Source organism: Tachysurus fulvidraco, chromosome 5, assembly GCF_022655615.1.
Source record: "Tachysurus fulvidraco isolate hzauxx_2018 chromosome 5, HZAU_PFXX_2.0, whole genome shotgun sequence".
Taxonomy (NCBI): Eukaryota; Metazoa; Chordata; class Actinopteri; order Siluriformes; family Bagridae; genus Tachysurus; species Tachysurus fulvidraco.
In genome coordinates, this window is record NC_062522.1 from 3894139 (window position 1) to 3920817 (window position 26679).

Sequence of the window (26679 nt, forward strand, 5' to 3'; positions counted from 1 at the left end):
GGACTCATGATGACACACTATGTTATCACTATGAGACGCTGTGGAATCACTATGACAAGCTATGGCTCCACTATTACACACCACATGTCAGGACTCAGCCCGGACTTTAGTCACGTGCTTTTGTTTATGTTTTGTGTCACGTGTCTGACAAATACCCCCCCCCCCCCCACACACACACACACCTTCCTCCCCGTCTCTGCACACCTGTTCCTCATGTGTCTAATTGTTATTAGTATTTAGTTGGACTTTGAGCAGCGTGGAATCCTCTGTTGTCTTCTGATGTCGTCTTATGTCGTCTCGTGTCCGGTCTGGTATTGTCTGTGTCTCTGTTACATGTTTTTTAGTTAACAAATCCTGTTTTATTTTACGCTATCCTGCTGTCGGGTCTGTTTTTATCCCCGCGTCACTGACACCACATGACATTCTGTGGACTCTCTATGACACACTATGCCAATTAGACACCTAACACCTGATGCTAGCATCGTTAGCAATCAATGGCTATTTTTTAATCTTTACTTTTATCCTAAAGAACAAAAACTCAAAACAACTTAAATCTTTAAGCAATTCAGAGCTGTTCTGGAGAACTGCCGTGTCGTCTGTTCCACTTTTACTGTGTATGATACATCAACTCCCGGATAACGTCTTCACAGATAATACATCGACATTATACAATACATTATATCGATCTTTTATTATTGTTATTTTTTTATTCACGCTCATCTGAGTACACACTCGCAGAAAACGTAATGTCTAACCTGTACGGCAAAAGAACCCCCTTTTCACTAAGCGCCGCTTTTTATGACTCGTACGAAGAGGAATTCAATAGCAGAAAGGTGTTAGAGGAGGAAAATGACAGGCAGAAGATAAGTGAAGCCTTCAATTATCAGATAAGTGCAACATGCATCTTCATAAAATCCAGGAACGCTCAAAATTGCTGCTGTGCCAGACAATTTGCACGCAAGTCTGGTAAAGTGCATACGTCTTTTCAATGACGGGATGAGACAGGAAAGTCAAGATGAGCTTAATGCACAATCTCTCCAGGGGCTTTTTATTATAGATATTTTTGATGCAACACAGCGGTACACATGTGTCATATTTTGAGAATGTCACACTCACAAATAAAGGATAATACGTCATTTCAGGAGACAAGGATTAAAAACTCTATAGTGGAAATCAGCGCAGATAAACTTGCATTGGAAAGTAATACATTAGGATTTAACTATGATTACAGTCAATCGTTTTTTTATTGTTGTGCCCTTTGTGCTGATATACACACTGTTCTGCACACATCATTTACATGGCAGATTTATTATTTATTATAATTGGATGATTCGGTAGATAGCTGGATGGATGGATGGATGACTGAGTGGATGGATAGATAAACGATTGTTTAGATGGAAGGACAATTGTATAGACAATGGTATGGATGGATGGATGGATGGATTGGGTGAATGGATGGAAGAGAGATTGTGTAGATGAATGAACAATTTAATGAATGGATGGGCAATTGGGTGGATGGATGTAAAGATGGATGGGTGGGTGGGTGAATGGATAGATTGATGGATAAACGGATGGATGAATGGATGGACAGTGGGCAGTCGTGGCCTAATGGTTAGAGAGCTAATGATCTGACTTGTAACCCGAAGGTTATGGGTTCGAGTCTCGGGACGGCCACGACTAAAGTGCCCTCCCCGGGCGCCGCAGCATAAATGGCTGCCCACTGCTCCGGGTGTGTGTTCATGGTGTGTGTGTTCACTACTGTGTGTGTGCACTTTGGATGGGTTAAATGCAGAGAACAAATTCTGAGTACGGGTCACCGAACTTAGCCGTATGTCACGTCACTTTCACTTACACACAATTGGGTAAATAGATGGACAATTGAATAGATAAAGAACTGGGTAGATGGATGAATGGGTGGATGGGTAGGTGATTGGGTAGATGTATGGATGGATGGATGGATGGATGGATGGATGTTTGTTTGCCTTTAAAGTGAGCTTAAAAAAAGCCTTTCTGCTTATTTGAATAGGATCGTACACAAAAATCCGCAGGATTTAGAAAAGAGTTTTGAAATATTTCTTATGGAAAATGATGGTATGATGTGATCGGATTAGCACAGCTGGAGGTAACTGAGTCTTCATTACAAATGGAAAACAAATATTGGGATTCAAAATTGACAGTGACATTGTGGCATGGTTCTTGGTGTTAGATGGGTTTGTTTGAGTTTTTTTTAGAATCTTCTAGAATTTTTTACTCTAAATCTTTTAGATCTTCTGGAATTTTCACCCTCGAATAGTCCTACAAAGAGTGGTGTGAAAAACAAAAAACAAAAAATCCAGTGAGGAGCGATGGATTTATATACCAGACGAAAAACTGGCTTGAGCTATCAGGAAGACCATCTACAGCCGTGCTGAGTAGAAAAGTATCTCAACACATCAGACCTTGATGTAGCTGTGCAGCAAAAGCAGGAGATCACATCAGGTTCTGCTACTGTTAGAACAAGAACATTTCTCCTCATTCTGAAGCTCTTGACCTGTACCTGCAGGTCTGTTTGCATCCATCTACTGCCACATGATTGGCTAAGATCTCGTAAGATCTCACCTGAAGGGCTGATGTGTCTCCAGGTGATCTTCGGCTCTGGTTTCCCACTGGCTAAACAGAAGAGTGAAATATCGCCGCCTTCGTTCACCGTGATGTCCGACGAGATGTCATATATTTTTGGTGGAACTGAAAGAAAACAAAGAAATACGTATAAGTTTGGAGATTTACAGAGTCATATAATAGATCGACTGGGTTCTGCATCCTTTTGATTTTCTGCATAAATTAAGTTAATGATGTGTTAAAAGTCTAGTGAAATGATGTATTGATGCCAGATTCATTTCCAGCAATGAGAAAGTCAAGAAAATGACATGCTACTAATATCCTGGGGTGTAGAGATAGATGCAAGACTCATCTGCAGGGTTTTTTAACTGATTCTGAAGTCATGCAAGCGCATTAGTTAATGTTTTGCTAACTGGTGATTCACATAAATGATTTGGCAAATAATTAAAAAAATTGTATTTCTTTTAATTATAAGATTTCTAAAAACAAAAAACACATGATCATATATTTGTATAATATAAATATAAAAATAAATATAAGCCAAATAAACCTTTATCTATGACAACATTAATATGGCCAATGCAAGATCGTGCACCCTTGACCATCACGGCTATATGTGCTCGCTGAACATCTTGTTGCTCAGTCGTGTCTGTGGGGATTTATGATTAATCCAAGATTCCACAAGAACATTAGTAAGATCAGACTTTAATCTTGAGGATGTTGAGGAGACTCCAGTTACAGTTCATCCTGAAGGGGTTGAGTCAGAGTCGGGGCTCTGATCAGGACACAAAAGTTCTTCCACTCCAATCGTCACATCCACACCATGTCTTCATGGAGCTGTGTGCTTCGTGCACAGGGGTGTTGTCGTGCTGGAACAGGGTGCAAACCTCTTAGATACACTGAAGGAAAATTGTTACGAACTTTGTGGTAACAGTTTGGAGAAGAAGCACATGGGTGTGATGATCAGGGGTGCACATACTTCTGCCAATACGGTATTAATCATGTTTTATACCTTAGGTATTCTACATCATTCTGCTTCATTTAAACAACTTTAATCTGTTCTTGCTTCTTTTACTCTAAAAGTCACCTTCGAAAATATTCATTCATTCATTCATTTTCTACCTCTTATCCGAACTTCTCAGGCGTCATCGGGCATCGAGGCAGGATACACCCCGGATGGAGTTCCAACCCATCACAGGGCACACACACACTCTCATTCACACTCACACTCTACGGACAATTTTCCAGAGATGCCAATCAACCTACCATGCATGCCTTTGGGCCGGGGGAGGAAACCGGAGTACCCGGAGGAAACCCCCGAGGCACGGGGAGAACATGCAAACTCCACACACACAAGGCGGAGGCAGGAATCGAACCCCCAACCCTGGAGGTGTGAGACGAACATGCTAAGCACTAAGCCAACGTGACCCCCCTCTACAATATATTTGTGATAAATGAATTAAACATACATAGAATTGTTCCGTAATCATATTCTCACAATTTGACATTTGGGTTTAGTGATACACTGGTTTTGTAAAACAGATGCTAATTCTCATCCCTTTGTGTTACCCTGATCTGAAACACTGATATTTAATTCCAGCCAATCAGCTAATGTCATACTTCCAGTATTCTTGCTAGCGTTAAACTACCGCAAGCACAACATCCACACAACAAACACATAACCAAGTGCACAATTATGAAGTAAATGACATGTTACATTTAATTGCTGTGAAGATTCCATCAAACAAATTAGTGCCTGTTGTCGATCTCCTTTCATAATCTCTACCAGCTTTCGACCAATCAGAATCCAGAACTCAACAGTGCTCCAACAACTGCCTCGTTCTTTTAAAGTGATAAACGAAGGCAATTTCATGAGAGCAGTAATGAATAATTCTCTTAATGAAAGATCGGTTCAAGCTCCGGATATTTTTGCAGTCTTATTAACAACATATTCGCACCGATTTTATCGCAGTTCATTTCCTTCGCAGATTAAAATCTCCTACGACTGAAGAACAGATCGTGTTTTTATTTTAAAATCAGTGTGATGCTAAATCAAATAGCAGACTTTTTACATCTCCAGCAGGTTGTTGGAGAGATGTTTACTGGAAAAGCTTGCAAATATGTGTAATGTTTCTTGTCACTTGTCTACGAGGATCATATAATGAATATTTTACGAATAATTAATGAAAAAAAAAATTAAAAATAAATAAGTATACACACACACACACATTAATATTTAATTAATACAATGTATATACAGTAATGCTCTCCTTCAGTGTAGCATCCTGAGGCATGGCTTTAGACACGTCTAATATCATTTCTGATCAGTCGGATGGTAAGTAAAGTTATTGAAAGTACCAAGCAAGTCTTTGGACCGGGAGAGGAAACTGGAGTACCCTGAGGAAACCCCTGAGAACATGCAAACTCCACACACACAAGACGGAGGCGGGAATCGAACCCCCAACCCTGGAGGTGTGAGGCGAACGTGCTAACCACTAAGCCACCGTGCCCCCCCCTTATGTATTATTATTATTATTATTATTATGTTGTTGTTGTTACAGAGACATACAACTTCAGAGAAATCAGACATTACCCCTGATCACATGACACTGTGGTATGAGACTGAACACACATCCTGTAGTTATTGGTTCAGATATAAGTGCAAATTGTGAGGTGAGTGTAACATGTCAGCTACAGCCTAGCTAGCAATTCTGTTCAGCTCTCCTTCTCAGCTTTCCTCCTCCACCCTCCTGCTTTCCTCTTTCAGATGTCTACAACATCAAAGAAATCTCCTGATCTCTCTCCAACATCCAGCAGGCTGTAAACTGTCAGAAGAGAGCAACATCAACAAACCCCTTCACTGTGCTCACTGTGGCTTGAAATGAATCCAGTTTAGCTCGACTTGTCTTATCCCAATCTACCGTTCTGAACAGCACACAGACACACACACAGACACACACACATACACACACACATACACACACACATACACACACACACACACACACGGGTCAAGTGTACATGCCACATTCTAAGCACTTATTCCTGCTGCTTTTCCGTGGACCGAAAGGCAAGAGTGTCTTCCTCTTCCTCTTCCTCCTCCTCTATCTCAGGGACTTTCTCCTCTCTGCACTCTGCTGCTCATTAGAGTAGAACTCTCATCGAACTCTCCAGACATATCTCTGTAACGCTGCTTTGTGACACTGTGCTTGTAAAAGCCACACACACACACACACACACACACACACACACACACACACACACAATTTAATTGGAGACAGTTTATTTGAGAATGTAATTGTCTTTTTGTTTCTTTTTGCTGGAATTCCAATATCATATATAAGGACTGTACATTAATGCCAAGCTCACATTACATTATTGACTTAACAAATATATATTGTAATAATGTTGGAAAAATCAACAGTAAGTTAAAACTCGAAATGAGGCACAAATCTGGTGTGAATGAACATGGATTGAAGCCAAAGCACTACTAATACTACGACTAGAATGGTACATTTCCTAAAGAAAATGTGTATGTGCTTGCATGTGGCAATTTCCCCTCATCGTGCTGTGTATTTTGATATGTCACATGTCCATGTTGTGCTAAATTTTTGATTTCGCTTATTTTGGGGGTGGGGCTACACGTGACGTCAGTTCCCCTCATTGTGCTGAGTAGGATATTAACACTACTGCTACTACTACTACCACTAGATAACACGATTACACTACTGCTATTATCAATAGTAATAACTGCTACTACTTGTAAAGATACCACTACTACAAGTTTGTTTACTATTCCTACCACTATAATTAATGCTAATAGATACTACTACTACTTCAAACACTACTGCTACTACTGATAATACAATACTAATGCTATCATTATTACTAATAACTGCTAGTACTGGTACGACGGCTGGTACTTCTACTACTACTTTACATACTATTTCCACTAGGTCAGGTCACTTTTATTGTCACATCACCACAGCACATGTGCCTTGGTGAGTGAAATTCTTGGGAGTGTGCTCCATAAATTGCAGAAAAAATTAACATACAGGTGAAAATGTGCAATATGCTCATACATACTCAGTGCACACAGTGTACTAATAGACATACTTACAGTAGCACTATACATTATATGCTATATATATATATATATATATATATATATATATATATATATATATATATATATATGTATATATATATATATTAGGGCTGGGCAATTTAACGCGTTTTTATCGCGTTAACGCATTAACTAATTAACGCCGACAATTAGTTCATCGCGCGTTAACGTACTTTTTATTTTGAAAGTCCGTTGCTCACTGCGTTTGAATACACATAGATAGACTGGGTCACAGGAGGGGTGGGATGTTTATCAGTAGGCTACTGGCTGCTTGGGATGAGCGTCATCACGCGTCTCAACCAATGAAAGCATTTCTTGTGTGCCTAAGAGAGGTACAGCGCGAAACAGAAAATATCTGGTGCGGACAGAAAAATGGAAAAAGGTACCGAAATCTTAAATAGACATTTTTATTTTAAACCTCTTCCACACGGTGGAGTTGATAGAACTAAAGCTATTTGTAACCACTGCAAAGCTAAATTGTCGTATCATCGGAGTACTTCGAGTCTGAAGTATCACTTAAATTGCTCGGAAGGGGCCAGTTATAATGTTATGATCGAGGTTCTGGACATATATATATTACACACTAAACAAAACGTTAATGATTTATTTATTAAAACATTACTGTTTTAATGCTTTATATACACGTTACTGTTATATTTAATTTGATTACATTAATGTTTAAGTTAAGATTTACAAGAAGTGTTAACTGCTACTAACTTCTAACTGCTGTAAAAAAGCACTTTATTTGTTTAAAGTTTTGACAAACCAAATGTTATTGCACTTTTGTTCATACAGCAGTACTTTGAAAGAATAAAACTACGCAGTACACTAATTTTGATTTCATTATTGAATTTTGCGCACGCTGCGATTAATCACGATTAATCACAGAAAAATCATGCAATAAATCGCGATTAATCACAGAAAAATCATGCGATTAATTGCGATTAAAATATTTAATCGTTGCCCAGCACTAATATATATACATATATATAAAAAATATGTTAAGGTGCAACAGATTGTAGGGATACAGAAATGTCATGGATGTGCATCGGATGGTATCCAGTGGTAACAGATAGATTATTGTATTAAATGCAGTGTGTATGTATAGTCCAGTATGTATAAATGCAGTGTGTGTGTAGTCCAGTGTTGAACTCTTAAGTTAAAGTGCAGTGTGTGGCAAACCATATTGTGGAAGTATGCTGTAGGGTGTATTAGTTATGGCTGTTAATTAGTCTGATAGCCTTAGGGAAAAAGCTATCCCTCAGTCGGCTAGTTCGGGATCGAATGCTACGGAGACGTCTTCCTGAGGGAACAGAGAGAGCAGTCTGTGGGACGGTTGGCTGGAGTCACTGATGATCCTCCAGGCTGTCCTTATACACCGCCTGGTGTAGATGTCCTGAAGGGAGGGAAGCTCACCTCCAACAATGTGGCTGGCAGTTCGCACGACCATTTTCAGAGCTTTACAGTTGCCAGAGGTGCTGTTTCCAAACCAGGCAGTGATGCAGCCCGTCAGGATGCTCTCGATAGTGCAGGTGTGGAATGTTATGAGGATGCCCGGGGCTCATTCCAAGCTTCCACAGCCTTCTCAGGAAGAAGAGGCGTTGATGTGCCTTCTTCAGCACTGCATCAGTGTGTATGAACCAGGTGAGATCCTCACTGATGTTAACACAAAGAAACTTAAAGCCGCTCCACAGGTGTCGTCTTGTCGATAGTTCTGTGTGCACGCACACCAGTTTAATGGGAAGGACACATGACAAAGTGATTATGCGCCAGTAAGTCCATATAAGGGCATCTACGTCACATTACTCCAGCTTCTATTTGTCTGAAGGAAGCATTTTGTGTGGAATGACCCTGGTTTCTGACTTGGGTCCCACTGTATGGGTGCGTCACTGTCACAGGATTCTTTTGACGGGTGCCTCGCTTCGGGCTTGGGAGCAACCTTGGATGGCCGCCCTGCCCATGTCTATGGAAGATGACAGAAAGGCTTTGGCCTAGCTGTATAGCTTTTATTGCTGGGACGATAGGAGCCACCTGAGCGGGGAACAGACATGCTACCCACAGAAAGATGGTTCTCTGAGAATGGAAACCTGAGGCCTAGAGACCTCATAACAGCAAGCACATCATCTCGATGACTGGCCACCAAAGCCTTCGACTGGGCCAGAATGAGCCAGTCTTCCAGGCAATTCTGTACACAGATGCCTCGGAGATGCAGCAGTGTCAGGCAGTGTCCATGAACTTTGTAAATGTGCATGATTAAAGGGCTTGCCCACAAAAGCAAACCTGAGGAACTACCTGTGCTCTGGCAAAATGCCAATGGAGTCTATCGTCACTAACCAGGCCTCGGACATGATCAGGGACATAATAACCTTGAGCATGAGCATCTTGAACTTGTAAGTCTTCAGAGTCAGAAGACTCTGAAGACTTGTAACAGACATGTAACAGAACTTATAATAGTTCAGAGCCTCCAGGTCCAAAATCGGACACAGCCTCTGTCCTTCTCTGGAACAACAAATATGGGCTATAAAAGCCAGAGTCCAGTTCTAGAAGGAGAACATGTTCTATGGCCCCTTTCCTTAGGAGCAAGAGAAGTTCCTCTCGAAGGAACACTGCCTGGTGTTTGCCAATGATTGTGGGAAACACACCCTGAAAAAGCAGAGGACTGGAGGTGAATTCGATCATGTACCCATTTTCTATGGTATCCAGGACCCACTGAGACACACCTGGCAGAAGTTCCCATGCTGCCTTGGTGACTAAGATTGGCGTCAAGCTCACACATATCTCCCAGGAGCCCTGAAACAGCGCACTGGCAGGTGCATACCCAGGGTACAGATGTGTGCAAGGAAGAGGATCAGGCACAGACACTACTGCTCCCCAAAGTGCCATAGGTGGCAGGGCAGGCAGTAGTGGAAGCCTACCTGAAAAGGCCTTGGGCATCAGGTTTCCATTTTAGCCTGCCTGGCCGAGATGACAGACCTAAGGTCCCCTCTCGCCCGATGAATCTGAGCCTGAGCATGCTGGCCAGCCTCATTAGTCTCATTAGGCTGCCACACTTGCCCTTTTCATTTCTCTGAATGAGCTAGAAGGGAGTTAGGTGCCGTGGCAAGGGATAATGTCCCAGAACGTCGTTTCACCTCCTGGTGCCTGTCGATGACAGTACTCACTGCGTGACCAAACAAGAAAGGTCTTATCCTTAACTGTTAGTTTGAGGCACAGGTGCCTTTCAGTGGCAACCAGCGCAGCCACACAACGGCCTTTAGAGCGGGCCGTCTGCTTTGTGACATGGAGTGTGAGATCTGTGCCTCGGCAGAGTTTAGCTACCACCTGAGGGTCCAACCCCTCACCACCGTCGAGCTCTCTCAGTAGGTCAGCCTGGTAGGCCTGCAAAACCACCATGGTGTGCAGTGCCGCACCCGCTTGGCCTGCTGCGGTGTAGACTTTACTAAAAGGGCTGAAGTAGCTCTACAAGGCTTGGATGGAAGCGCAGGCTTCCTCAATGTTGGTGATGAAGGAAAGAGATAGCTTGCAAGCACCTCTTTAATCCCAGGCATCCCCCACTACCCATGAATTTCAAGCTCTACAATGGCTGAAAAGTCAGACATGGCAGGGGAAGAAAGACATGCTGAAAAGGGATTTCCCCAAGACCTCAACAGCTTAGCATGGAGGTCTGGGAAAAATGGCAGTCACCTGCATGAAGGTAGCCTGCGGCCTGAAGTCAGAAAGTCTTCTACCATAGAATCGACGCGGCAGATCAGAGAGGGAAAATCGCGGCATGAGCTCCTGAAACCGACCAAACAAAGTCAAGGGAAAGGGCAATGGAAAGGGAAATACCCATCTGCTAAACCTATTATTAAACCCACCACCCCGCCTCAGCGGATGTGGGACCCGAACCACGAGATGCAGCCGAAGCTGAAAATACAGCCAAGCAGGATCGGATATTGCGCAGAGGGAATCCCTCGGAATACACGCAGCCGGCTCCCTCGAGAGGTGACCGGGTATGCTCCTCTCCCAAGCAAACAATGCAAAGAGAGTACGTATCATCCCATGTGACATTGCGGAGAATGGATGCACGCATCTCTTAAAATGCTTGGATTGCAGCATGCTTCTCCCTGCCTAGCTCTGGAAATGAAAATGACAGACATTCCTCACAAACATACACAGAGTGCTTCCTGAAGACTGGAGTAATGTAACCTAGATGCCCCTATATGGACTTACAGAAGCGTAATCACTTTGTCACGTGTCCTTCCCGAGCCATTAAATCGGTGTGTGTGCAGACAGAGCTTCAGACACAACTTCCTCACAGAAGCATTCCCATAGCGTCAGCCCTAACGCAGCATCGCATTCTCTCGAAAGGGAACTACTATGCTTCTGCTTCTACTACAACCATTCGTTTCTTCTACTACTGCTTTACTATTACCAAAACTAATAATATACTAATACTTCTGACACTACTACTAATAACTGCTACTACTATCTGTAAAGATACTGCTACTAAAACAATGGCTGTTACAACTTCTACTGCCTTACTGTTACTACTACTTCTTCAGATACTACTACTTTAACTTCTACTACAACTGCTATTATTTTTACTACTAACTTTAAATAATACTGCTCCTAATGCTAAAGATTCTACTACTAATTTCAACACTACTTCTGACACTACTGCTACTTCTAATATGACTAATACTTTTGTTTTTACTACTAATATAACAGCTGCTGCTACTTCTGATCCTGCTGGTTCTACTACTGCTTTAAATGCTACTGCTACTATTTCTAAAGACACTGCTACTACTATTAATGCGGATAATACTGCTATTATTACTAATATCACTACTGCTACTGCTTCTCTTAGCACCACTAATAAAAATACTCTACTGCTACTATTACTGGGGGGCACGGTGGCTTAGTTGTTAGCACGTTTGCCTCACACCTCCAGGGTTGGGGGTTCGATTCCAACCTCCACCTTGTGTGTGTGGAGTTTGCATGTTCTCCCTGTGCCTCGGGGGTTTCCTCCGGGTACTCCGGCTTCCTCCCCCGGTCCAAAGACATGCATGGTAGGTTGATTGGCATCTCTGGAAAATTGTCTGTAGTGTGTGTGTGTGTGTGTGAATGAGAGTGTGTATGTGCCCTGTGTTGGGTTGGCACTCCGTCCAGGGTGTATCCTGCCTTGATGCCTGATGACGCCTGAGATAGGCACAGGCTCCCCGTGACCCGAGGTAGTTCGGATAAGCGGTAGATAATGAATGAATGAATGAATGAATGAATGAATGAATGAATGCTACTATTACTTCTAATACGAATGCTACTAATGTGCCAACTCTTATACTGTAGCAACTGCTTCTAATACTAATGCTATGACCATAACTAATATCACTTAACAGCTAGGTCTAACTATTTATAATAGTAAAAATACTATTCATTTATATGAAGACTTTTTAACAAATAAACAAACATGGTTGCTATTTTAATAAAAAATCTTAAAGACTTTTGTAGCGATTTTGGCTCGCGAAGCAAGGTAAATATTTATAAGCAACTAAAACGTGTTATAGTGACTTCCAAATATTTTAACCTAAGTTGAAATTAACGGTACTGAAATTAACGTTACGCCTATTTGGTCTGTTCGTCCGCCGAACAGGCCGTGTAACCTTTATTAATTCTATGAAGGCGGTATCTTCCCGGCCAAGAAAGATTCGCTCTCCTTTTACTGTATACCGTAATTTAAATTAAATTAACTTAATAGAGCATGTAGTTCAGACCAGATATTGCAGGTACCTTAATTTGTGAGCGAGACTCAGAGACAAATCACCTGTGGCTCAAAATTATGACATTTAATGAATGAGACAAACACAACATAAAACTAACTACACAAACAAACAAAAGAAATAGGGAAAACGGAAATGAAAATAAAATAAAACAAAAGAAATTAAAATTGGGGAAAGGGAGGAAGAGACTGGAAAGAAGAAACTAGAGAAAGGAAGGAAAGGAATGGCAAGCTTAGACTTCAAAATTAAATCACACCCTAACTGGGAAATCGTCACAGAAACTTAAATTCACCTCAAGATTCAATGAAAGATTCCTACTTAAAATTACGCATCTAAATTGATTGGTAGAGGAATGGCTACTTGCATTGGTTTGCGGCACAAGAATCTGGATGTAACAGAGAAATCTCAGTCAGAGTGGGGTCAGGCGTTCTTCTTGGAGGTTCTGGAGAGTGGAGCTTGCTGGAGGTTCTATGAAGGAAGATGGAGTCGTCTCTAAGCTGTTCCTGAGGTCTGACCACGGATTAGTGGTGTTTGTGACAATTTAAAGGTCGCGAACTCCACCCATCTTTGGGAAGATGACCAATACTTCGGTCAGGGTTTTTGAAGGGAAAAACTCCCTTTGTTTCAGGTGTCTGTGGGCGTGGTTTAGCTATCAAACTTTTAGATGACTTTAAAGTTTGATCCAGGGTGTATTAAGATGGTATGGCGCCTTTCGTGCTCAAATAAAATACACCAGTGCTTGAAAAATGAGTAACCGATAATTTTGTGGTCATTTGGATACTAAACATGAAGGGTAATGATGGTATGAAGGCAGCGGTACATTACATATATAGATCATTAATCAAGGCAAAGATAAAGGCAAAGAAACAAAAATGAAACATGAACAAGATGCACTTTCATTAGGGAAGTAAAAAAATACAATAGCTTCGTATACATTCTGACATCAGACCTTAAAGGGTCATACGGCATTAGAACAGGTATACATTGACATGCCATGATCAGTAAGATATGATGATAGAGTATAACGGATTTTAAAATACAATGTTGTTTTCTGACACATGAATAAAATACACCCTTGTCAGGAAATTAAGGAGCAAATAATTTTAAGTCAGGCAAGCCTTAAAAGAAGAAACACATTACAAAAAGGGTTATAAGAATGAGAACCTTAGAGTACCTTATCTTGGGTTTTATTAGTAAACGGAATGTCTCATTGTGTTGTGTGTGTGTGTGTGTGTGTGTGTGTGTGTGTGTGTGTGTGTGTGTGTGTGTGTGTGTGTGTGTGTGTTCTGTTTGCTGGCCCCAATGAGCCGCTTGGGTTATTTGGTCTTTGTGGAGACTCCAGACATTCGGGAGCCAGGTGTGGGTGTAAAACTGGGTTGCTCATCGGTTAATTGAGGAGTAGATGTTGAAATTTAGGGTGCCTGGGACATGAAATCTAAAATGACTGGTACACGACACTACACTTTTTAAAAATGAAATGTTAAGTAAAACTTTTTTTTAATACAGAATGACGGGGACATAGCAGGGCCTCTGGACTAAGATGAGATAATCCCCCTGTGCAGTGGTGGTCCTGCTGGTCCACAGACTCTGCTGTAAAAGGTAGATATTAGAGTAATGAACTCTCCTGTAGCAGTGTGTCAGTGTGACAGGAGGGCAGTAAAGCACAGTTTAAACCCCTAAACTGCAGCAGTGTCACTGTTAGACGCTGTGTAACACATCAGAATTCACCACAATCCAAATAGAAACACACAGACACACACACACAAACAAATTGGTCATGTCGCCATGGAAACACCACTGGCGGTCATTAGGCCGTAGGAACGCACACATCAATCAGCTCAGACTGAGAATAACTAATAATAACCTTATTTTGGTTATAGATTCTTAAATATATTAACTCTATTAGTAAATACATAATATGTGGCTGCTTTTCGAAAAAAAATATATTTAAGTTATTAGTTTAAATAATTCTTCTACTTTCGGGGTTGCCACAGCGAATAGTTTCCACCTAACTCTATCCTCGGCATCCTCTACTCTCACACCAATTACCTTAACACGTACATATATCTCCTCTTTGTCCTTCCTCTTGACCTCTTACCTGGCAGCCTCATCACCAACATCCTTCTACCAATATAATATATCTCCCTGCAATCATTACAACTTTAGTCGATTCAATACAGCTTTATAGCTGTATTGAAAAATGAATGAAGATAAATGAAAGGAAATTCAGTGTAGATTAATTTCTTACACTTTACATAAATGCTTCTTACTCTGAACCACTTCTAAAACTCTAAATAAATAAACATTCTCCTGAACGCAGTAACAAAAGTATTGAAGACAGTTCTGTAATAAACATCGGCTTTGGAGGAGTTTGTGTTATTGACACACGGCCCAATCGCTCACAAACAAACACCGGCTCTCATATCAGTGTTTAACAGGATAGAGACGACTATCACACAGACACACACATACAGACACACACACACACACACACACACACACACACACACACACACACACACACACTCACACACTTACACACTCACTCACAGACTCACTCACACACTTACTCACACACTCACTCACACACACACACACACGCACACACGCACACACACACTAATGCTGCTTACAGTTTGGTTAAGTAAATAGAAACACAATCACAACACAGCAATGTGATAAAATACTTATATAGTACACAGGAAGTGCCACATGATCTAGTATGGGATTCTGGTATTTGGAGAATTTCTTGAATTATGGACTAGTCAATTAAAAAGATTGCAGTAAATATTTTAAAAAATAAATAAAAACATGGCTACCACCAGCCAATCAGATTACAGCAGGTATTTAAAGAAAATTGCTGCCATCAGCCAATCAGTTTATAGCATTGAAAAATAATATTTAATTGGTATTTAAAAAATTTTTATTTAACTTGATTAGTATTAGTATATGGAAAAAAATATTTGATTTAATTATTATTATTATTTAAAAAATAGTATTTAATTTAATTAGTATTAGTATTTAAAAAATCAGTAGCTGATAATGGCATACTACACACTGTGTATGGTGTAGCTCCGCCCCTCTTCATTTCATTTCCATTCAGAACTAAAAGGAACTGCTATCGACTGGGTTTGAATCCACTCTGGCACCTCTGCATGAGGAGATTAAAATTTTGATTTGAACACTTGCCCATGTTTCTGTATCCAGTAACTGCATGTGACTTTAAGCTGAAATTAAACAAAATTTCACGCCCTGAAGTGTTTCAAGGCGAATCAAACAGCTGCTCAGCTCCACAATCCAAAGACTGAGAGCTCCTCTATCTTTCCATAAGTACATAATGAAATAATATTTAATCTCTAACCCGAGGCAGCTCCAGCACGTGTTGACATCTGAATGTCAATTCCACATTTTCCTCCATTAGGGTTCGTCCACGGCCAGGGTTTTATCCTCTCCTTATTCCTGAGTGAATAAATACACTTCTAATGACGCCACTACTGACTCGCAGAATCGTTATTAAAATGCAGGGGTGTTTCTTCGGAATGAAGTCGAGTGCATACACACACTGACAGGTTCCCCAGAGCTGACTGCTGCCACATCACAAGCCTGTTACCTCACACCTCCTGCCAGCATGCACTGCAATTACCCACAGGAGAGAGGAGGCTGTCATGATGCGGCCTAACGCTAACGTGCACAAAGGGCTTGATAGATGACGAGAAAACTCCGGATATCCTCAGTCGTACACGACGAGTTTCTGTTGCTATTTTGCTCCAGAGAAATTTACTGTACAGGACAATTGCCTTTCTGCTTACAGATAAAGCACAGATCCATGATACTGACCAACTGCACAACTAACGAGTCATTACCATGTGATTGGTCAGAAGATGAGTAACCCTCTATAGCAGCAGCTCTGATATTTTATCTAATTTTATCTTTTATACTTAATATTTTATATTGTTATGATGTTTTATGATGTTCATATTTATGTTTACATTATTTTTTTTTTAAGTTTTATATATTATTTATTTATTTATTTTTATTCTATTTTATTTTTACAATGCATTATTTATTTTTATATTTATTTTAACTATTTTTTACATATTTTTTTTTCCTCCATATTCTTTCATACCTTTTCCTCCTGTACAGCAAATACTACTATTATTGCAATTATACTGAAATATTTGTCATTGTATATTTTTTTATCTTTTATTTTTTATTCTTATTGATTCTGTTTTTAAGACCCGGACAGTCGATTAAGCATTTTCCTATGAGTCGCACCATGCAGGCTTGTAATGTGACAAATTAAATTGGGATTATAATTTTATATTGTGGATACACAGAAGGATTTGTTGATGTAAGTAAAGGATCTGTTTATTGAACATTTATAGAAGGAGTCTCCAGTGTCCAACGTTTTCAGGATGGACGAGTTTACGCTTTGTGGTTTTTCAAGTCGTAACACAGAAAGCTATGGGTTTATTCTTCTTAACAAGAAAAAGAAACAAAAGAGAGAGGCTGTTGAGGGAACAGCTGTTTATAGCTGCTATAACAGAAGCGATGCAGATGTTTGCAGATGTTCCACAACAATAAATGCAACTAGAAATGGACAAAAATTCACTGTGTTGTTCCTTAGATTTACAAAATATCTGCCAAGCTTTGTATTAGCTCTAAGCAAATTAGCAGCACAAGCTAACAGTCTCTTTGCAGCTTGCAAATGGAAACATGGCTCTGTGTCTCACGCTTGTGTAGAAAATCTCCCTCGTGAGTGTGAACGCAGCTCATGGCAGTGGCTCCATGCCTATTTTTGAGGCAGGTATGTCAAGTTAGTTCATTTTGAACATGAATTGATGCCCTCTAGATCCAAACACACCCTTACATTTGGGTCACATTTGGGCCATTGTTAGTTAATGAGCTAGGTGGCTAAAACACAAGGCCTCGCTGAAGAAGAAAGACAGATTATGAGAGAAGACATCTCCGATCTGATGCCCCAGCTTGGTGGACAGCTTTGGCTGCACTGTTTTCAGGTGTGATGGTGTGGGATGAATACTGTGGCATATGGTGTGTAAGTTATAGTTTTTTCAAACCTGACAGCTCTGACTGTGAGGTACTATAAATGATTGTAAGGTACTCTGGGGTATGGGAGTAACTTGTGAATAAATTTTAGTTACTGTAAGGTACTGTGCATTAATGTGAAGTACAGTGAGCTACCCCGAGGTATTGTGATGTACTGTTAATTATAACTGTGTTACTATGAGGAACTGGTCATTAATGTGATGAGCTGCGTCTTTGAGCTATGTAAGCTACAGTACTGTAAATTACTGAGATACTGTGTATTAATGTGAGGTACTGTGTGTTAATATGAGGTACTGTGTATTAATGTGAGGTACTGTGTGTTAATGTGAGGTACTGTGTATTAATGTGAGGTACTGTGTGTTAATGTGAGGTACTGTGTATTAATGTGAGGTACTGTGTGTTAATGTGAGGTACTGTAAATTACTGTAAGAAACTTTGTATTAATGTGAGGTACTGTGTATTAATGTGAGGTACTGTGTATTAATGTGAGGTACTGTAAATTACTGTAAGAAACTGTATTAATGTGAGGTACTGTAAATTACTGTAAGAAACTGTGTATTAATGTGAGGTACTGTAAATTACTGTAAGAAACTGTGTATTAATGTGAGGTACTCTGTGTTAATGTGAGGTACTGTAAATTACTGTAAGAAACTTTGTATTAATGTGAGGTACTGTGTATTAATGTGAGGTACTGTGTATTAATGTGAGGTACTGTAAATTACTGTAAGAAACTGTATTAATGTGAGGTACTGTAAATTACTGTAAGAAACTGTGTATTAATGTGAGGTACTGTAAATTACTGTAAGAAACTGTGTATTAATGTGAGGTACTCTGTGTTAATGTGAGATACTTTGAGGTACTGTGTATTAATGTGAGGTACTATAAATTACTGTAAGAAATTGTGTATTAATGTGAGGTACTGTGTGTTAATGTTCGGTACTTTGAGGTACTGTGTATTAATGTGAGGTACTGTGTATTAATGTTTGTTACTTTGAGGTACTGTGTATTAATGTGAGGTACTATAAATTACTGTAAGAAACTGTGTATTTATGTGAGGTACTGTGTGTTAATGTGAGATACTTTGAGGTACTGTGTATTAATGTGAGGTACTGTGTTAATGTGAGGTAATGTGTGTTAATGTGAGATACTTTGAGGTACTGTGTATTAATGTGAGGTACTGTGTATTAATGTGAGGTACTATAAATTACTGTAAGAAACTGTGTATTAATGTGAAGTACTGTGTATTAATGTGAGGTACTGTGTGTTAATGTGAGATACTTTGAGGTACTGTGTATTAATGTGAGGTAGTGTGAGGTAGTCTCACCCAGGTGTGTTAGGATTTCCTACCTGGAAGGAGGCTCATATCAGTTAACATGGAGTCTGCTCCACGCAGACTCTCCACTGGTGTCCCACAGGGCTCGGTCCTCTTCCTTTCTCCCTGTACTGTATACTCATTCTCTTGGTTAAGTTATTTCCTCACACGAGTTCTCTTACCACTGCTATGCTGATGATACACAACTTATCTTCTCTTTCCCACCCTCAGATACCACGGCTTTTGATCGGATCTCAGCATGTCTAGCAGAAATATCATCATGGATGGCTGCTCATCGGTAAAGCTCAATCCCAGGTGATTCATCCCCAGGTCATGATCTTGCAATATCCTTGCATAACGGTCTGATCTCCAGTTCGGCCAAAGCTCGCAACCTTGGGGTAACCATGGACAATCAACAGTCCTTTTCCTCTCATGTTGCTAACGTGACTCACTCATGTGGGTTCCTGCTCTACAACATTAGAAGGATTCGGCCATTTTTGTCCACACAGGCTGCTCAGGTACTTGTTCAGTCTCTTGTCATTTCAAGACTGGACTACTGCCACACACTGCTGGGCGTCTGACAAATGTTTTAAATGTAAATGTAAATGTAAGGTAGTGTGAATTACTGTGATGTACTGTGGGGTGGTGTAAATGACTGTGAGGTACTGTGTATTAATGTGAGGTACTGTGAGGTACTGGGCATTAATGTGAGGTACTGTGAGGTAGTGTAAATTACTGTGAGGTACTGTGTGGTGGTGTAAATTACTGTCAGGTACTGTGTATTAACGTGAGGTACTGTGAGGTACTGGGCATTAATGTGAGGTACTGTGAGGTAGTGTAAATTACTGTGAGGTACTGTGTATTAACGTGAGGTACTGTGAGGTACTGGGCATTAATGTGAGGTACTGTGAGGTAGTGTAAATTACTGTGAGGTACTGTGTATTAACGTGAGGTACTGTGTGGTGGTGTAAATTACTGTGAGGTACTGTGTATTAACGTGAGGTACTGTGAGGTACTGGGCATTAATGTGAGGTACTGTGAGGTAGTGTAAATTACTGAGGTACTGTGTATTAACGTGAGGTACTGTGTGGTGGTGTAAATTACTGTGAGGTACTGTGTATTAACATGAGGTACTGTGAGGTACTGGGCATTAATGTGAGGTACTGTGAGGTGGTGTAAATTACTGTGAGGTACTGTTTATTAACGTGAGGTACTGTGAGGTACTGTAAATTGTAGTTACAACATTGTTGGTTCGACTGAAAGTATCTCAATAATAACTACAATCCTAATTAACTACTTAAGGATTGTTTTACATTTCTCTCACACACACACACACACACACACACACACACACACACACACACACACACACACACAGGTCTTTCTTTGCCTGAACAAGATTCTTTAAGCAAAGCAGAAAAGAACATGTGTAAGTAAAACATCTGGAACATCTGGCTTTTGTAACATATAGAATCTAAAGGGTAATTAGCGAGGGTAGTTAGCAGCGATGTGTGGCCTGCCTCCAGCCTCAACACACAGGAAACACTGACTTCTCTCTTTTTGCCACAGTCCTGAAGTATTGGAAGTAGATTATTATTGCATACAGTATTAAAAATCTAGTATTTAAAAATTAGAAACAAAAAAGAAAATAGCAAATGGATAAAAAAAGTACAGGTGGGTTTGAGAAGAGAACAAACACACACCATAATAGAACATCAGACATAAGAATTTTAATAAATTCAAATCTCAAAACTTGATCTAAAATAAAGCTTCACTAGATTAAATTACATTAAATTAATTCTAGTGGCACAAAATGTCTTGGAGACATCAGATCAGGGCCTCTGCTGCAGGATTATTATAGATTAGCACAAAAAATGAGCGTACTTGCTTTTTAATAACTAGCTAATCACCAAAATCTAAAAAATGCAGACTTGAATATGAGGAGTTTATTATTATTATTATTATTATTATTATTATTATTATTATTATTATTATTCAATTCAAGTTTATTTGTATAGCGCTTTTTACAATAGACATTGTCTCAAAGCAGCTTTACAGAACATAAACATAGAGCAGAAGGTAAACATAATTAATGATAAAGGAAATAACAAATAATAAAACTAAAAGAATTGACAGAATAAAAAAATTCTAGATTATTATTATATATAAATAGTTTACAATCTGTATGTATTTATTATTATTTATTATTATTATTATTATTATTTTTTAAACGAGTGGGGAAAAAAAACAGGAAAAAACCCCACACTTATAGGTGCACTGACACAGTGACGTGTCCTCTATTAACCTGCGTGACCCCAACGTGACACGGGCCGCACCTGAACCACATTTCATCCAGCGGAATAACAGGCCGACGTTTTAAACGGTTTAATAAAACCGAGAGAACATCCATCACTATCAGTCCGTATTCTTCCTAACGGAAAAGCATTCCAGGACAAAAAAGACATCCTTTAATTAGTTATCTAAAGTCGTTAAGCCGGAAAAAGAGAGATATGAGCGGACAAAAGGGTCAAAACTTTACGTCGTATCGAACGCCGTGTTTTTACAGCTAGAACGTGTGATCTCTAAACTTGAGAGTGTGAGAGAGAAGAGTCCAGAATCACCATAATGGGGCTAAAGGGCTCGACTAAATTATGGCTACGACTCCATAAGGAAATCTGCTCAAAACAGTCAGAACTCAGGGATTTTAAGTGAATTTATTACTATATTTACAGTGAAAAAGTCTTGGCCCCCTTCCGGATTTTTTTTTTTTTTGCACGTTTTCACACTTAAATGTTTCAGATCATCGAACAAATTTAAAGATAAGTCAAAGATAACACAAGTAAACACAACATGCAGTTTTTACATGAAGGTTTTTATTATTAAGGGAAAACAAAAACCCAAATCCAAACCCACATGGTCCTGTGTGAAAAAGTGTTTGCCCCCTAAACCTAATAACTGGTTGGTCTGCTCTTAGCAGCGAGAACCGCAATCAAGCGTTAAGCGTTGCGATAAGTTGCCATGAGTCTGTTACAGCACTGTGGAGGAGTTTTTGGTCCACTCATCTTTACAAAATTGTAATTCAACCACATCGGAGGGTTTTCGAGTATAAACCGCCTTTTGAACCATAAAACACTTTTTCGCACAGGGCCATCTAGGTTTGGACTTTGTTTTCCTTTAATAATAAAAACCTTCATGTTAAAAACTGAAATGTTGTGTTTACTTGTGTTAGCTTTGTTTTTGTAATGAAAAAGGAAGAAGGCAAACACTTTTTGCACACCACTGTACATAATATATATACATAGCAGTCAAGTGATATCTAAGTTAATTATTATTATTATTATTATTATTATTATTATTATTATTATTATTATTATTATTATTATTAATGACACTAACTAATTGTTAGGGTCGAAGTTGTGCCAAGTTTAGATCTGGGTGTGGCCTTGGGGCTCCACAGCGCCCCCAACATTTATTTATTTATTTGTTTGTTTGTTTGATCAATCTATCTATCTATCTATCTATCTATCTATCTATCTATCTATCTATCTATCTATCTATCTATCTATCTATTTATTCATTCATTCATTTGTTTATTTATTTTTACAGCTCTACACATTTCCTGTGTTAAGTCATTTACAATATCAATATATTATTTATATTCCAGACATAATATTTACATAATAGCCCAAAGATTTTTTTAAAATATTTAAAAAATTGTTTCTGGTTCCTCTTCACAGAACTTGTGGCGTATCTTAGGCAGGTTTGTGGACCTCTTCGTGCTTCCTCGGCGTCCTTTTCTGTAGGCTGTTGTGATGATGACCACAACTTTAAGTGAAAGTTGTAACAGAAACAGCTTGAAATCAAAACGTCCTGCTTGAAGAAACAGTTATGACCAAGTTTTAACTTTCAGGCTGTTGTCTCAAGGTTCTGCTGCGGTGTTTCTGGATAATCCTCCATCCTCATCGTACCATCTGTTTTCTGAAGTGCATCAGTCCATCAACAACAAACAAACATGATGTTGCTTTCAGAGTTAAGGAAAGTTCTGTCTCGTTTTTTTGTGGCTGAGTTTTATTTTGATTCATTTGTGTTTGAACTAATGTTGCAACATTACCTTATTTCCTGTCCAGTGTCATTATTGACATAATGTCCTGTTCAGAGTGTCATCCAAATGAGGATGAGGTTCACTTCTGAGTCTGGTTCCTCTCAAGGTTTCTTCCTCATATCATCTCCGGGAGTTTTTCCTGAACACCGTCACATCACGGCTTGCTCAATAGGGATAAATATATTGTATTTTACATTTAAAATTCACATTTTTAAACTCATTTTAAACTTTAATTGTATGTGTTCTTTATTTATTTTACATCTTATCATATATTTACTTTTTCTTTCTCTTCTGTCCCTATACTTTTGTAAAGCTGCTTTGAGACAAGGTGAATTGTTAAAAGTGCTATAGAAATAAATTTCATTTTAAATAAATTTGTTTTTTTTCTCGTTTGCCTTGTTTTCTGTTTGTTTTTCTTTATTTTTAAAAAATATATACTTAAGTACAGTCAACATTCCAGACACCAAACTACACACAAAAAATAAAAAAGGAGACAAAACAATTAGCAAATATTTACAGTCTGTCCAAGATGGAGTGCACAAATGCTTTAAACGTTGTCTCTATTATTATATTAAACACACACACACACACACACACACACACACACACACGGTCACACTCACACAAACAGACACATGAACACGGACACCTTTGCATTTTTTTTACTTGTGTTACACGTCACTGAAACAAATGTCGCCATAAATTCTGTTTCGCAGACGCGACACTATCAACATAATTTTTTTTTGCCTGAACTACTTTCTTTAAGCTAAACAGCAAAGAACACGTGTAAGTAAAACATCGCGACATCTGGCTTTTGGAACATATAGAATCTAAAAGTGTAATTAGCGAGGGTAGTTAGCAGCGATGCGTGGCCTGCCTCCAGCCAAGGGGAAATACGTCAACACACACAAACAAACACAAACACAAACACACACACACACACACACACACACACACACACACACACACACACACACACACACACATCTTTAATATAAGCCATCAATAGCAGGAATGCTAAGACAGACTCCCTGCGATCTTCTAGGATAGCAAGTCCCTGTACAAGCTGCAGGCTGTAAAAACAAACCAACTTAAATCCCTTAATTAGGTGTCACACACAGGAGGGGAGCACACACACACACACACACACACACACACACACACACACACACACACACACACACACACTACCCAGTGGGGATTTTAGCAGTCTGCTATGTCACATAGTATGCAGCTTAAAGTGGATGCCAAACAATGTGAGTTGATAGAAAGTTGCTGACTGCGGTGTTTAAACGACTACACAACAAACTCAATTGTTGCATCAGAACGTTCCGGAGCGCTCAACGTTCTAAAACACTCGACAAAAGAGCGGATAATATTAAACTGATGTTGTGGTTTAGTGGGTAGCATATTAGCCTTACACCTCCTGAGTTGTGAGAAGATTCGAATCCTGTCTCCACTGTGTGTGTGTGTGTGTGTGTGTGTGTGTGTGTGTGTTTGTGTGTGTGTGTGTGTGTCCGTACCGTGATTTTTTATTTTTTTTGGCAGATGCACTTTATCCAGAGTGACGTACATTTTTATCTCTGAGCAATTGAGGATTAAGGGCCTTCCTCAGGGGCCCAGCAGTGGCAGCTGGGTAGACCTGGGATTCAAACTCACAACCTTTCGATGAGTAGTCCAACAGTTCTAGAGTTCTTCAAAGGTTTTCTCTGGGTTATCGAGTCTCCTCCTCCAGTCCAGAGACAGGTCGTGTCCTGTGATGAGTCGCACCCCATCTGAGATAGACTCCAGGGTTCCCTGCATCTTAGTGTGGGCTAAATGCTACAGAAGATGGTGGAAGTTCTGGATGTGAATTATAACATCGGATGTACCTATGAATTTTTCTGAGCTGCTTACAGAAGAGTAATCGATGTGAACAAGAGAATGGGCGGAGTTAAAGCAAAACGGAAGTGTGTCTCAGAGACGGATGATTCTGGATCGATGCTGATTTTTCTTTCCTGATATCAGCTTGAGTGAGGAGCGAGAAGAAGCATTAAGTCCTGCAGAGAACCTCGAGTGATTTTAACCTGAAGGGACTGAAGCTGGTGCAGAACCCGATTTAAATACATGGACGTTTCTCAACATAAACACTGACAGGACTTTTGGACCTGAAGTGACTCTGAACACACCCAAAAGGGTAGAGGAGATGGAGAAACGGAGGAGAGATAAAGATGAATATAAGGAAGGAAGGGAAGGAAGAAAATGTCTGGAAAAAAGGAAAGAAAGGAAGAAAATATGGAGATAAAGAAGGAAGGGAAATTAGGATGGAGAAAACGAAGAAAGTGGGAAAAATAATGGTGAAAAAGAAGTAAAGAAGAAAAGGATGGAGAAAAAGAAGGGGAGGAAATTGTGGAGGAAGAACGGGAGAAAAGGCTGAAGAAAGGAGGGGAAAAAAGGATGGGGGAAAAGGATAGATAAGGAATAGGATGGAAGAAAGATAAGGATGGAGAAAAGAAAAGTAAAGAAAAGAAAGGAGAGAATGAAGGAGAAAAGCATGAAGAAGAGCAAGGAAAAGAAAGAAAGAAAGAAAGAAAGAAAGAAAGAAAGAAAGAGTTCATGCTCCATGCTGTATGTCTGAGGTACATGACGACTGGCTCACTGTGTTATTGACGACGTGACTGCTGACAGAAGCAGTAGGATGTATAGAGCTGCTACATGTTCTGCTCAGACCCAATCACTTCCCACTAGAGATACGTATCGCCATAACGACCAAAAACATACTGCAGAAGCCAAGAGCTTTATAAGTGGCTTAAGTCAGTCGCATGACCTCAACCCACCTCAAGTCTTATTCTAATTATAACAATCCTTATAGCTAAAATTCTAGTAATTTATCCAATAACTTTGGAGCCTTGTACACTATACACTGGGGCTTTATAACACATGCGTATTGCAGGACTATTTGATGATGTACCTGATGTGTGACTTATCTCAGGCTGTATTAATTAACACGACTTTAAAGAGTCCTATACTGGGCCTTCATTACACATTCATACTGCATAAATCTTTAATAAAGTACAGCTGTGTCATTTAAGTAGTTTTATTAAGTATCATACTGTTTAAAGAAGGCCTTCATAAGACATTCATAAGCAAAAAACCTTCATAAAGTACATCTGTGTCATTGATGAACAGCTTTAATGATGAGATTCATAACATGCTCAAAAGCGTTGCATAAATGTTTTATACAGTAAAGCTTTGTCATTTATGGATTTCTTACACTGTTTCAAGGTATCTACATTGAGACTTTATAACACATTAATAAACAGTGACCAGCTTTATTAAGCAACACTTCAGTTCCCCAATTCAGCCTTTTATAATTTATAAATATCACATATGCTCATTTTTGAGCAGCTTTATCAAGTAAATTCACTATTTGAATGATACCTTCATAGAGCCTTAATAACACATTAATAAGCGGCATTTTTGAAACATAATTTCAAGGTATCTACTCCGGAGTTTCATAACACGTTTATAAGTGTTGCAAAAATGTTTTACGGTGTCTACCTTTGACATTTCTTTTACACTGTTTCAAGGAATCTACACTAGGGTTTCATAACATGCTAATAAGCATGAATTCTCTATGAATTATATAGAGTATATAGAGTAACACTATCTGAAGCTCTCTATGTCAGCCCTTCATAACATGTTTATAACAAATCACATGGCGTTATCTTTACTC

The 26679-nt window shown here is 39.4% G+C and overlaps 1 protein-coding gene across 2 annotated transcripts in view; it reads right to left on the minus strand.

Annotated features, from left to right (window-relative positions):
• negr1 (neuronal growth regulator 1) overlaps positions 1 to 26679 on the minus strand; it is a 208937-nt gene that overhangs the window by 114105 nt on the left and 68153 nt on the right. For both annotated transcript variants that reach the window (XM_027138690.2, XM_047813391.1), the window contains exon 3: positions 2599 to 2724. In XM_027138690.2, the coding sequence (XP_026994491.1) occupies positions 2599 to 2724 (126 nt within the window). The remainder of the gene's footprint in view (positions 1 to 2598; positions 2725 to 26679) is intronic.